The sequence below is a fragment of the Saccostrea cucullata genome, unplaced genomic scaffold (assembly GCF_032062105.1).
Source record: "Saccostrea cucullata isolate Sc308-1 unplaced genomic scaffold, CSIRO_AGI_Scuc_v1 ctg7998, whole genome shotgun sequence".
NCBI classification, from domain to species: domain Eukaryota; kingdom Metazoa; phylum Mollusca; class Bivalvia; order Ostreida; family Ostreidae; genus Saccostrea; species Saccostrea cuccullata.
This window is the reverse complement of record NW_026927470.1, coordinates 12,275-26,406: the sequence shown is the minus strand read 5'-3', so window position 1 is coordinate 26,406 and position 14,132 is coordinate 12,275. Positions and strand designations below refer to the sequence as shown.

The 14,132-nt window shown below is 34.0% G+C and overlaps 2 protein-coding genes and 1 pseudogene across 3 annotated transcripts; 2 read left to right on the top strand and 1 right to left on the bottom strand.

Moving 5' to 3' along the window:
- Positions 1 to 291: 291 nt before the first annotated feature.
- Positions 292 to 4,963, top strand: LOC134274587 (uncharacterized; the record flags this gene model as incomplete). Its single annotated transcript, XM_062756864.1, has 6 exons — positions 292 to 396; positions 535 to 601; positions 3,116 to 3,318; positions 3,451 to 3,495; positions 3,615 to 3,887; positions 4,854 to 4,963. Coding segments are annotated over 6 exons (803 nt in total), but the record flags the coding sequence as incomplete, so codon positions are not given.
- On the top strand, positions 4,781 to 10,913 carry LOC134274586 (uncharacterized). Of its 2 annotated transcripts, XM_062756862.1 has the most exons (6): positions 4,781 to 5,481; positions 5,852 to 6,304; positions 6,618 to 6,791; positions 7,039 to 7,168; positions 8,688 to 8,809; positions 9,107 to 9,241. In XM_062756862.1, exons 1-5 carry the CDS (start codon positions 4,987 to 4,989, stop codon positions 8,753 to 8,755), a joined length of 1,320 nt encoding a protein of 439 aa, XP_062612846.1. In that variant the 5' UTR covers positions 4,781 to 4,986; the 3' UTR covers positions 8,756 to 8,809; positions 9,107 to 9,241. The 2 variants fall into 2 exon arrangements, with proteins under 2 accessions (XP_062612846.1, XP_062612847.1); XM_062756863.1 differs by lacking the exons at positions 4,781 to 5,481; positions 5,852 to 6,304 and adding an exon at positions 9,565 to 10,913 and having other exon boundaries at positions 6,651 to 6,791; positions 9,107 to 9,309.
- A 661-nt stretch (positions 10,914 to 11,574) lies between these two features.
- LOC134274585 (uncharacterized) lies at positions 11,575 to 13,878 on the bottom strand (annotated as a pseudogene).
- Positions 13,879 to 14,132: the final 254 nt, after the last annotated feature.

Below are 14,132 nucleotides of genomic sequence, written 5' to 3'. Positions count from 1 at the left end.
TGGCATTTACGGGAAAAAGATGTTCTATTTTAATATGCAAAAGCTTGTTCGTTCATTGTCGTCCCGTACGAGTCACTCCCCAGTTTAATTAAACTTGAATGTACAATTTATAGGAACCTTTCGCTGAAGTTTCAATTTTTTTGAGAATCTTTAACGATGCCACAATAATTTGTAAAAAATTGCGTGAAATTTTGTTTAAAGATGCTTCACTATTTAACGTTGTATATAATTCCAATATAGTCTGTTTCCAATTTTACTAATTCTAACATGTTTCTTTTTCACTTGTTTTAGGCAACTGTTTGGAAACTGACGGGGAAACCCTTTATTACGTCAATTGTCTTGGATTTTCAGCGGGTTGTCCTGACAAAGATTATCAAAGCAATACAATATACCTGTGTAAGATCATCGTTTTAAAAATGTCATTTTATTAAGATGTATTACTTAAAATAGAATCAAAACAACATTGCATTAAGTAAAATTGATTCATTGATATATTTATTCAAATCTTTATTATTATCATTATTTTGTATTTAGATCCTGCTTGTCAAAGCATCAATACAGAAAATAAATGTTTTCTTGCTGAATCCTCATGTCCTAATATGTGAGTATCTTTTTATACACCCCTCACCCAAATAAAATTAACGAAATGTATATGGTTTTAATTGTTCATGTTCTTGTTTCCATAACTTTAAAATAACCATATTTACATGTATCTAGAAACTATTATAAATGTATGAATACAGTGAAACTTCTCCAAACCGCCCCCCCCCCCCTGGAAACCGGTTCTCCCTGAATATCGGCCAAATTTATAAGTCCCGGCAAATTCCTTAACATTTCTTTACACATAAACTCTCATAAAACCGGCCACCCCTGAAAACCGGACACCGGCCACTTTTCCAAGAACAAAATTTAAGAAACATAGGAAAATTCCCCTCATCATACCGGCCACTTTTTGATTGCAAGAAATTTAACTGTCATTGGCCGGAGGGGTTATAATGACTGGAGGTGTGAAAAACAGCCTACCCATGAGAAGTCAGAGGTGTGAAAAACTGAATATGGCTTCATAGGGTTCTCTATTGTTTAACCGTCTTGAAGGGGTAATCATCTTGCCAGTCTGCGTAAATGGCTGGTCTAAGCTGTATATGACTGAATATGGCTTCATAGGGTTCTCTATTGTTTAACCGTCTTGAAGGGGTAATCATCTTGCCAGTCTGCGTAAATGGCTGGTCTAAGCTGTGTACATATGATCAACATTAATTAAACTTGAATTAATAAAATATCAAGCAACTAATAAATTTAAATCAGAGAATGAATTAACAAATTATCGCACGCCATATTGCATCATCTTTTTAAATATACATAAGCGGCCTTAAAATTGGGCATCGTTAAAAAATGCTAAAGAAAAAAAAAAAAATAAAATGTTTATCCTAACATACATTTCATAATAAGAATAGCCGAAGTTATGCTCATAAATGTTTTAATTATTTACTTTTAACTGAAGTACAAAAAAAATTTTAAATGACGTAAGCGAAACACAGATACACATGCAGTATACTGTATAGAGTTCAGTTAAGGTAAAGGGTCTGGTTTATTTCTTCGCATATGGTTAATAAAGTAACTTTCCATGTTTTTTTCTATTCTTATTTTTTTAAAATCAACAAGTATGTAGAATTTATCCTTTCTAATAATAATTTTCATTTTTCTAGACTATAAGAAAACATGTCTGCCGATAATTAATAGCATGTACACAGACAATTAATAACATGTAGACAATAATTATATATTTTCCCTAACATCTGTCACATAGTTCTGCATTTCTCCAGTTTGTTAGATTCTCAGGAAACCGGCCACCCCTCTAGTCCGGCCATTTTATTCAGTCCGGCAGCTGGCCGGTTTGGAGAAGTTTTACTGTAACACCTATAGATTTCATTATCTTGCACTTTTTATATTGAATCTTTACTGGTAACTTCATTTTATTTTTAGATATAAGGGGTGTTAAGAAAGTTCGTTCCATGATATGGAACTCAAAAATTTCGAAGTAGTACTTTACTAAAGAGACGGATTTTCAAGTCTGAAATAATCAGAATTGTGTGCTGTAGATTTATAGCAATTCATTTCTAGCAGGAAGTTATAGGATTTTTCTTCTATATGAAAAATAAATAACATCTTTAAAGCACCCAAATGATAGACATGCTGGTCATTTTGAGCAAAAATGAAGGATAATTTACTTCTGTGTCTTCATAGCTTATATTGCATCAGACAAGTTGATGAGCATGGGTATAAGACTGATATATTACTTTTCGTAAGAATAGGTTTGTCATTTTGAAATTTTTCACAGATTTGATAATTTTTTAATAGTATTTGAGATAATGTTCTAAAGTGCGTGCTTGATATATGTCAGAAAGATGTGTCATCCCGAATTTTTAGTAGCAGACATCATCTGCTTTAATATCTGCCCTCCCCTTATTGATTCAATAAAAAACAGTTAAAAACCATATCAGTAGCAAGAAATGACTGTAAACATGAAATATCACAAATTGTTAACATCTTCTCGTCGTATTTTTTTTAATAAAAGAAAAATGTGGAACGAAATTTCTTTACACCCTTTATAATAAATAATGCTACTTGGAAATGATTTCTTAAAAGTCTTTACTAATATAATATTAAATAGATTCAAGAAATAAGATTCGATATCTTTAATGATTCAAATTTGCCAGTAATAAAATACATGTTACAATTTCAAAATTACCGATTTATTAACTGAAAACTTAAAAATATTGTTTATACTTTTTGCTTCTTTATTGTTTATTTTATTATTGATCAGCAAAGTCACTCAAGACTCTCAAAACCTGTTTTATTCCAACTAAAAATTTGATGTCATCTTTTTTTTTTTTTTGTTTATTATTATCATTTTTTTTTACTTTTCTTTTATATAAGATCTGTGTTTGTTCTGCTCCTTGTTTGCATTGCATACTATTTGTGATCTCTATAAATCTCTTTACAGGTTCGTCTATATCTGAGATTTTAAATATCTGCAAACGAAGTTTTGAAATGACTTGATTGCCAAGGTGTCTAACATGTAGGTGAAATTAGGTTTTACTTATTTTTACAACAGCTCATGGAGCACTGTTACCAGCAACACATCATTTGATATCCAAATAACAACACCCGGGCCTCAATATGAATCATCGTATGCAGCAGAGATTGCAGGGGGTCTGACTGCTGCAGTGTTTATACTTGCCGTTGTTTTGACAATTGCTGTGGTCCTTTGGAGGAGAATGAAGAATAAAAAAAATAAGGAACAAAAAGACATACCAGGTATTCTATTCAAATGGGAAAATATTAAATTTAATGAAGAAAGTCGGCAAAGTTTATATTTCTAATATCAGATGTATGTTTTTTTAACGAATTTTCTGTATTTTTTCTATATCTCTTCTGTTCTTTTTTCAGCTGAAAATGAGATGCTGTTGCTAGCGGAGACGACACAATCTCAAGGTAATGTGTTTTGAGAGAAAAAATCTGATATTTTTCTTTTCATTTTTTATCGATGTAAATTTAACTCTACATTTTATATGATGTTGAATTTCTCTTCATTTCAAAGAGATTCATTGTAGTTAATGCAACTGAGCAGATTGATCACAATTCTCAAGAACAGATCGCAAACAAGACAGATGAGCAAAGTGACAAAAATGCACAAGATCAACTTGGCAACAGAACACAAGAGCGAACTGGCAACAGTACGCAGAAAAAAATTGACAACAACACTCAGATTCACGGAGGGAAAGACGGGGAAATTGAATCTACTTCCCCCTATAAGCTACCACGGGGAGCTACTGATCCTGATTATGAAGGTACCACACAGACATTACTTTTCCAAAACTTATTACGTACGTCACCTGCTTTTGCAAGTATATCTTTTCAAAAGATATCAAATTGGAATGCAATTACTAAATATTTCTTTTTTATTTTACGCGTCACTACATTTTTTAGCTCTACTGGTCAGAGACCAGAAGAGCTTATGCGATGGTAATGCGTCCGTCGTCCGTCCGTCTGTCTGTCTGTCTGTCTGTCTGTCTGTCTGTCCGTCTGTCTGTCTGGAAACAATTTATCAAAATGCTACTCCCCCTACAGTTTTGGTCTGATTTCAATATAACTTGGCACACAAGTGGAATACACTAAGATACATAATTCTGTGTATCGGTTTTTGATTTCGATGAACGGTGTTGCCGTGGTTACTAAGAATAGAAATTTCTGTGAAATTCCTTTCGAAATGCTACTCCTCCTACAGTTTTGATCCAATTTCAATATAGCTTGGCACACAAGTAGACTACACTAAGATACATAATTCTGTGCATCGGTTTTTGATTTCGATGAACGGTGTTGCCGTGGTTACTAAAAATAGAAATTTCTGTGAAATTCCTTTCGAAATGCTACTCCTCCTACAGTTTTGATCCAATTTCAATATAACTTGGCACACAAGTAGACTACACTAAGATACATAATTCCGTGCATCAGTTTTTGATTTCGATGAACGGTGTTGCCGTGGTTACTAAAAATAGAAATTTCTGTGAAATTCCTTTCGAAATGCTACTCCTCCTACAGTTTTAATTCAATTTCAATATAACTTGGCACACAAGTTGACTACTCTAAGATATGTAATTCTGTGCATTGATTTTTGATTTCAATGAACGGTGTTGCTATGGTAACTAAAATAGAAGTTTCTGAGAAATTCTTTTAAAATGCTTCTCCTACAGTTTTGCATCTTCGCTAGCCACTACTCTCCTCATAAACCCTTGGCCTACGGTGTTCATAAAAATAAGGGGTTTTTTTCCAGAGTTCTGATTGGATTTCAGTACATACAGGTCGCCCAATCAACAAGTACATAACAAATATGCCGTCATCGACAATCTCTATTCGGAATATTTCCGAACTGTTTACCGACATGAAAGAAAAGCGTTCCTAAACAATGTTCCGAAAGATAACAGCATGGCGGCCTCCAGCTCGCTAGCGATTCCAGCGACGTGCTGTATATATGTCAGTGAAATTGGCCCTAAACAACGCCGTTTGGTTTCTTCTCCGGTATTTCAGGTTAAAAGTCAATTAGAAGAAGTGTTTAAGAGACCGATACTAGACACTGATCAGTATGTATGTGTTCCCTGCTTTACCAAATTGAATCGTCTCTCGAAAATCGATTTCGATTTACAACACAAGTTAGCCTCATTAAAGGCTGAAAAAAATGAAATTCTTGAGGCGGTTCGGGCCAAGATTAAAACATTTACGACCAGCTCTCCTGCAAAAACAGTCCCCAAAAGACACATTATTCACAGTCCTACACCTCGTAAGTTGAAGAAATCCTTTCCTGCGAAACAAAAGAGGACACCTTATAAGGCCACGGTCACTCAGGACAGACCTGTTTTAACCCCCAAATCCTCAAAACGCAGAAAACTGTTCTTTAAAGATCCACCAGCAGACAGTATTAGGGTGAGTTACGTGTATTTGTTAGAATTAAATTGCTTAGTTCAAAAATGTTATAGATTTTAGCATGATAAATTTTATTTGACAAGATAATAAATGTAAGCAGGATAGCTTTAAAATGGTTTAACTTTTATGAAATTTTTCACATGGTAATATCTCAGAAAAAGCAGACTGCACTTTGCATCAGTAGAAAAAACAAATGATTATAAAGTACTATAACCTCTTCAGAAATACATCTTCGTGCCTTGTTAGAACATGTTAGAATATGGATGTAAAGATTAATTTTACTTTGATTTCATGTTCAGCTCCTAAAGCCATTAAATAATAGAAGAACTGTCACTGCTTTGCCTGTTTATTCAATATAATTTTTCTACAGATTTCTTACCGAGGCAAATTACAAGGAGTAGTAAAATCTAGAATTGTTAAAGGACAATGGAAAGATGTTTTAAAGTCCATACTTCGAGGGGACAAAAGCAAAACACTTGCCAAAAAAATTGTTGCCATAGAGTCGCTAAGAAACGACATACACATCTTAATAAATGACCGAGCTGTGAAGGAATTAAAGACCATGTGCAAGCTAAACAATCCATCTTTTCTCCGAAATACAACGGGTAGGGCTTTATGTGGGATGGATTTGCTGCCATTTATCAAAGAGCTACAGGAGAAGTGTCCAGTATTGAACAACTTCTTGGAAAGTGTGATGGGGAACTGCACTACGTTGAGGTTATCGGTTGCAGCCTCAGTCATCCTGTTCAACAGGAACAATCACATGTCAGCTGTCCACCATGTGATTGGTCAAATTCTAGACCAAGGAGGGGCTACTGATGAGGTTATTATTATGTGAAAAGATTAACAAAGACATTTTGTCTCTTATTGTAATTTTTGAAATACAAATGAGTAATGATTAAAATTATGTATAAGTACAATAATACTCTTATGCCTGTAGTTTGATGGGTAAACTATGGTATATGAGCTTTCAAGTAAAAATTATGTACACTCCAAATAGGTTGCACTGTAGAAATGAATTTCTAAAAAAATGTTGAAAAGCATAAAATATTTACTTACTAAGCATTTTGTGATCCAAGATCTGTATTTACTGATAATATTTATAAGTTTTTAAATAATATCTTTTTCACCAACAGACTATTAGGTTGCTGAACAACATGGGACTAACAGTTGGACCCAAAGCAGTGTATAAAAAGAAAGTTGAGCTTCAGGAAGTGCAGAGAAAAAGGATAAAGGACACAGTCTTACAACAAAGGCAGGAGGAAGAGATAAAAGCTACAGCAGATGATCTAACTAAATCTGCTGTACTGGTACTGATTCAAGAAATACATAATTATACACAATAAGTAATTTTATCTTAAAGGTTTTCAGTATATTTTTTTGTGCATACAAGATCAAATATTATTTATATTGTCCAGTTTCATCACCTGGCAATGGTGTTTATACAAACACATCTTGCTTTCTTAATTTTAAGTATCTATAGTGCAATTCATGTTTCTAAACATTTTAAAGTGTGCAGAATATTTGCTTTAAAATATCTTTTTACATTTCCTCCAGTATTCCCACCTCAGCCATGGTCAGTATGGAGGACTTAGTCAGTGCCTTCAGCAAAGTGTTGTATCGAGCCTGGAGGGAGGTTCTTGCATAAATAAACTGCATGAGACAGTCTTGTCACAGAATCAGAATGGTGAGTCTTTGCCTCTTCAGAGTATGTATGCATATAATAAATCTGGTGACAGTTGCTCTGCCCTTTATAGTCAAGCATCGAGTGGTTCAGAAAAATATATCTCAGTTGATTCCTCCAATGTGATTGAAAAATCAAAAACTCTTACCTTACCAAGAATTGAAGTGAGCAGTGACATTCACTTGCCTGAAGTAGATTATGCATCAGGGATTGGTCAAGAAACAGTATTGAATACCTTAGCAAATATTGAAAGATCTGAGATACATATTCAGGTGGCTCTTGTCTCGTGTAAATCAAAGCTTCAGACACCACTTCCACCAGTTGAAATAATAGGAGACAATTTTGATTGGACGCAGAGACCATCTTCAATGACGAAAACAAAGCAGGTTCAGAGTTATCATTGGTTTTTAATGCTTGGTGTACAAAGAAGAATTGTCAATTTGGACTTACCTGATGATTTCCCAAAGGCTGACATACTTCATGTACCTAACAGTCAATTTGTCCCTGATAGAGAAGAGTGTGAAAGCTTAGAAAATGACATGATTTTCCACATTGTAAAGACTGCTACAAAGTACATTCTGGCATTGAAGGATTTTCAGAAGTGCATACCATCATATATTGAACATCCTCATGTTGAAGAAAGTGGTAGAAAATCAAACTTCTCGATTCTAGACTTGTTGGACAAAAGTGAAAATCGATCAGAGGATATGATTACAATACTCGAGCATGTTCATGAAAACTACATTAGCCATACTCAAGAGGAGGTTATAAAAAAGAAGGTTTTTGGAGGAGACGTCCTCACCAACGAAAGGGCTTACTCGGCCCAGTTAGCTATGTTGAATTCCCCTAATGATTTTGACCAGTTGAAAGGGGTTATTCATAGGCCAGAGGGATTCCACAGGATAATGAATTTACTTGTGGTATACTTGTAGAGCAGAGAGTTTGAGTTGGATTGTTCATTTCAGTTTCTATTTCAATTCAGGTGATTGATTATGATGCATGAGTTTCAACATTTGTAAAAATTTTCACATTTAAGCTCACATGAATATTCATTTTTTTCAAAATCTATTTCACTAAAGAATCTAAACATGTGATACATTGTAAGTGTTTGGGTCTACTTTTTTCTAAAATTGTCAATGACAAAGGTGCATTTGATTGATTTGCACTAAATCTGTAGGAAGAATAAATCTGTTAATATTTTTATTTTGATCAAGTGGGCTTGAATGTTAACAGGTTAAGGATATCTTGGTAATTATGTTAGAAGTTATCAGTTGTCAATTTAATTTTAACAAATGTTTATTTTTACTAATAAAAAAAATCTTAATTATGCTTTGATATGCTATTTCTTATAAAAATATTTCTCATTCTCTGTATTCAAATCAAGTACAAAGTATTAAGTGTTTGTTATCATTTTTGAACAAATGTAAACCTATTTTCACTCAAACAAGAATTCTTTTTATAACTGATGAACATATAAAAATGTATGTAAAAGCTTTTTATTAAAATTTAATATCTTTTTTAGGGAATCTTCAAAACTTTCTACAAGTGCCAGTCCGCAAGAGATTTGGGGTCCTTGTTCCAGCTCCGTAATATCGTGAACCGAAGAGATGTTCATGGTCATGACACAGTCACAGAGAAATTCAGGTATTTAAATGTTCAATACCAAGTCAGTCTCTCTTTTTTTTTATTTTTGCTCTGGTGACAAAAAAAGGATACTTGCACATCATCGTAGCAAGTTAAAAGTTTGCAAATTAATGTATTACTAGTACATGTACCTGTATTCTTATGTTTTCAATATTTTTATTGATATTTGGCTTTATTTTGGAATTGTTTTTTAGCATTTGCACTCATAATAAGTTATAGTTGTGGATTATCTTCTGACACCAACAGCTAACAAAATTGACTTCAATATTCAGGGGGCCTCATACTCTATATTAACAGGGCACACTTTGCGTTTATTGAGGATGTCTTAGATGGCTACATCTGCAGTGCATTCCTGGAATATTTTGGAATGGAAAATTTGGAGTCTTCTCCAACACAGAATAAGCCCCCCCCCCCTCTCTTATCAACCTGGCCAAATGAAGAAAAGTTGAGGTGGCTACAGTCCATTGGAAGACATATCCTTGACGTTTACATCAAGAAAGGTAAGAAAGTAAAATTATGAGATACAAAAGATAATAAGGTCAATAAATAGTATAAATGAAAAACTACAATCCACATTATGGGTTTAGTGTTTGTTTGTTTTTTTAATTAATGTAAAGACATGACAGTTGCTTGTTCAAAATTGATACATTTTAATATTAGATTTACTATGTTTGATTTCATAAGTGAAAAAGTTTTCTTTTATAACTTGCAGAAATAGGTCTTCAAAAGTAAAAAATTAATACTTATTTCCCTAGGTACTGGTCTCTTGGAAGCAAATGAAATGGAAGAAATGGACAACCAAAGCGCCCAGTTACAGGCATGCTACAGTGCAGCAGAGAAAGTGTACATGTGTGAATGTGGAAAAGAATACAAAACTTTGGGCCATTTCAAAAGGCATTTGCAAAATGTTCACAACTGGACTTTCCCACAGAAAGGCGAAACCACCCCTTCTTCAAAGGATGGTGTTGCAGAAGCCAGAGCTTCATTCATGAAATGTTTGTTAATACTTCGTGATACATATGATGCCTATCAGATGGCAGACGGCAACCGAATATTCCGTATTGCAAAGTTTGAAATGCTTCTCGCCGATGCTTTTCACCATACAAAATATAGATTGTGGCTATGGAGATTTCTTGCGTATGAAAATGCACTACTTTCACCTCGTCAAGCCTTTGAGTATAAATGGAATTGTTGTTCCAACACCAATGGGGGAATTGGTAAAAATGTTCCAAATGATTTACTTGTGGAGATGAATGTTAATGCCATCAAGCAGAAGTTAAGATCTCAAGGTGCTAATGTGACATATGACAGTGCCAGAGTTATTGCACTTTCAAGTCAAGTGCAAGATGACATTAAACAAAACATTATCCAGCAATGTGGATCACATTTTGGAACTTCAAGGCCACCAGTCAGTAAAGTGACAGACATCTCCTTGATCATACAGGAGATAGGAAAAGGGCAGCTCATGAAAACTATATTAGGTCGTGAAGGAGTCTTCGCAAACTTTGTAGATCCCTTTCAAAAGGTTGATCCTACAACATTCCACAAGTGGATAAGTGCACAGAAGCAAAGAGCTAAAATTGAACTTATTTGAGGATCTCCTTGTAAAACGTGTCAATTAACCAGACAAACAAATCATTCTAGACTGAAAGTTCATGTACTGTATTAAGTGATCTTTTAAGAACTTGTCTAATTATACAGTTATCAGAAATTGGAACTCAAGAAATTTTTTTTATCTTCAAATTTTCCTTTCTTTGTTGTCCATATTAATTTTCAAGCATTTATTTCATGATTGATTGAAATTTTGACTTAATTGTATGACTGCTTCATGTAAGTATCCAGGGACTGTTAACAAAGTTCTGGTATAATATACTTCAACAGAAAGTAAAATTAGTGAAATATATCATTAAGCAGTGTATGTGTCATTGATTATATACACAGATTGAATTCACTTAATTAAAATATATTGAACTGAAAAGTATGTGTGTAGTTTTTAGCTCAAGTGAGGTTTTCTGATCATCCGTTGTCCATCGGCTGTCTGTCCATCTATAAATTATTTTCACTTTTTTCTTAATAAACAATGGGCCAATTTCATCCAAACTTGGAATAAAGCATCCTTGTAAAAGTAAATCATTGTAGGCCTAGATTTTAAATTGCTGAAATCATTATCCCCGGGGGTAGGGCGGAGCCACAATAGGAAATCCCAAGTTTAACACTGAAATATAAAGGAAAAATCTTTTGCACTACTAGGCCAGAAAAATTGAAACTTATGTAGAAGTACTCGGATAGTGTTGAATTTAAATTGTCCAAATTATGACCCTAAGGATAGGGTGGGGTCACAGTAGAAATTAAAAGGGGGAAAATCTGGTTTTAAGAAATGCTACTTGGGTGGACAATGTGGCCCATGGGCCTCTGTTTTGGTTTGCAATGATGCACACTGTACTAATAATGCTCGTTATGAGCTACAGCTGAACTTTGTTATCTTGAACACAAATATCTTCATCCGTCAAATTGATTTGGAAGTTCTATTTTTTTTTGCAGCATCTTATCCTCGTTACATGTAATCCCAACCTTGGATACACCAAAGTTTTTTTCATTCTTATCAAGTTCAAGATAATTAAGTTTGACTGTACTACATTATATAAAAATAAATTGAAAAAGACATAAAAAGAATTTAACAGTCTTTAATAATAACAGGAAAAATCTGAATACATGTATTTTTGTATACTCTTTACTTATAATTGAAAAGACATTTGTGGTAAGAATTTCAAATTAAATTAATCAAAGTTAAGTGTCAAAATAATTGTACTAGTATCTCAAAGTGGGAGGGGGTGGATTGTTTACAATTTTTTTTTTTCTTGAACAGATTAAAGTTAAAAATTTCATGACCAAAATGATTTTAAGTTAATGTACATCAAAGAAATATGCACTAGGAATTTTTTATTTCTTTAATAATGGCCACTGTTTAATAGGCAGCATAGTTGCAGTTAATGCAATTATGATAATCGTGTTTCATAAATCAAAATTCGAAGAATCATCACTGTCATCACATTCATACATCTCAATATCTCCAAACACTTCACTCAAAATAGTACATATTTTCTCTGAAAATTCATATGACCAAATAGGCAGAGTTGCCATAATATCTTGTGGAGAAAAAAGCTTGTCAGATTTTGCAACGATTTCTTCAATCACATTGTCTGTTAGGCCATGCATCAGTTCAGACGAAAGCAAAGTGCTTGAAATAGATAAAGAAAACTTCAATGCCATCAATTTATCTTTTAAGAGAACACGATCTGAGTCTGACACTGAACGTTCCATGCTGGGACAATAGCTCTCCCTTTCCATACATGCTGGGTGTGTTGCTGGACACGACTCGACACCACATTTACATTCTTTTTCACAAACGTCACAACAGTTATGTAAAGGGTTTATGTCCTCCTTGTTGCAAAGGTATGAATTACACAGAACTTTACGTCGGCACTGAGTGTCTTTTGCCAGCTGGACAAGATCTGTATCCACTTTTTTCAACATCCCTTTGTGAAGTTTGAAAAGTATCAGTTCATGGGACAGTTCGCCGGTTCGCCCTGCTCTACCCATCTGTTGCACGAAGGTGTCCATTTCATGTGGCAATCCATAATGAATTATGTTTTCTAAATAGGAATAGTTGACCCCCATTCCTGCAGCATTTGTGCATATAAGAATACGAATTAAGCCATCTTGCATCATGTCTGTTCGGATATTTTCCTTTAAGCTTTCTTTTGTTTTGCTATGAAACATATTAAAGTATTTACAATTTTTTCCTAGGGAATCAACAAAAGTGGAATATATCTTTTAGACTGTCAGAATTGTTTCACAGAAAATCACATGTCTTGGGAATGATTCTTTCTTTGCCTTTAATCCATCTATTAACCAACCAAATGTTACATGTAAATCTTCATTATTAGGCACCTGAGCAGATGTTATTTTGATGTTTTCCCTGTCGGGGGATTCTGCAATCACTTCAGCCTGCTTGCTGAAACAAAGTTTATTCAAAATGACTCTTCTCTGAGAAGCTGATGATGTTGCGGTCAATGCAGCCATGGGTGTTTTAGGAAGAAGTGACCTCAATTCACCTATTCGGGAAAACCACTCTCGAAAAGGTTCTTCCTCTTTTCTGCCAATCCCCCTGAAAATGGAACATAAATTGGATTTAATCATACTGAATACAACAATTAAAATAAGACAAGAAATTATATTTAAAATATTGCAACAATTCAAATAAGACAAGAAATTTTATTCAAAATATACCTTCTCCAAAAGATATTGAATATAACAATTTAAATAAGTTAAGATTTTTGTTTCATTACCCCCCCCCCCCCCATACATCTCTTAAACATTGTCCCCTTGAATTTTTTGACATGTATCGGATATTAAAATATATTACTAAAATAAATGATAAACTTTTGTTAATTTTCAATGAAACTGAATTACCACTGCACTATCGTATGCGCTTCATCCACCACAATTAATTTTATTTTTCTTTGGTATTCAGGAGCTTGCAATCTTTCACGCCATCTTCCATCTCCCAAGATGGATTCTGGACTGCCAAATATAAAATCACATTCCATTTTCGTAAGTTTTGGGTCATTAAAGTCCTTGTCTGAAACACATATAGCTGAAAACCCCAACTTTTGAAGTCTTTCTGTTTGTTCTTTCATGATAGAATGTAATGGGGCAATAACAAGCACACTCGAGTCTGGCATCAACAGAGGCATGCACTCATATATCAAGGATTTACCGCTCCCAGTCTTACAACCTACGAACAAATCCGTTCCGTTTAATATTGCACATATTCCTACACGTTGAATGTGCTTCAGCTCCTGGATATTGAATCGTTCTTTCAAAACGTCAATGTCTATGGAGGCCGCCATTACTGTTTACAGTGACGCTAAAGTACGACGTTTTTCATTGGCTAATGTCATGAGAAGGTTGATAGATCACTTGATATGAAAAATCCCCATTTTTATGAACACCGTAGGCCAAGGGTTTATGAGGAGAGTAGCGTATCAGAAACCCTTGGCTAGCGAAGATGACAGTTTTGGTCCGATTACAATATAATTTGGCACACAAGTAGACTATAGTAAGATACATAATTCTGTGCATTGGTTTTTATTTTGATGAGTGGCAAGGATCATTTTTTCTATTTATTGCTGTTTTAAAGTTTCAAGTCCCAATTGCTACTTTTCTCTTCCTTTGTTTTAAGTATAAACCAGTAGAGCTACAGTCTCGACAGAGACTTCTGGTTATACAATGTATAAATTTATAAAATTTTGCAAATGAA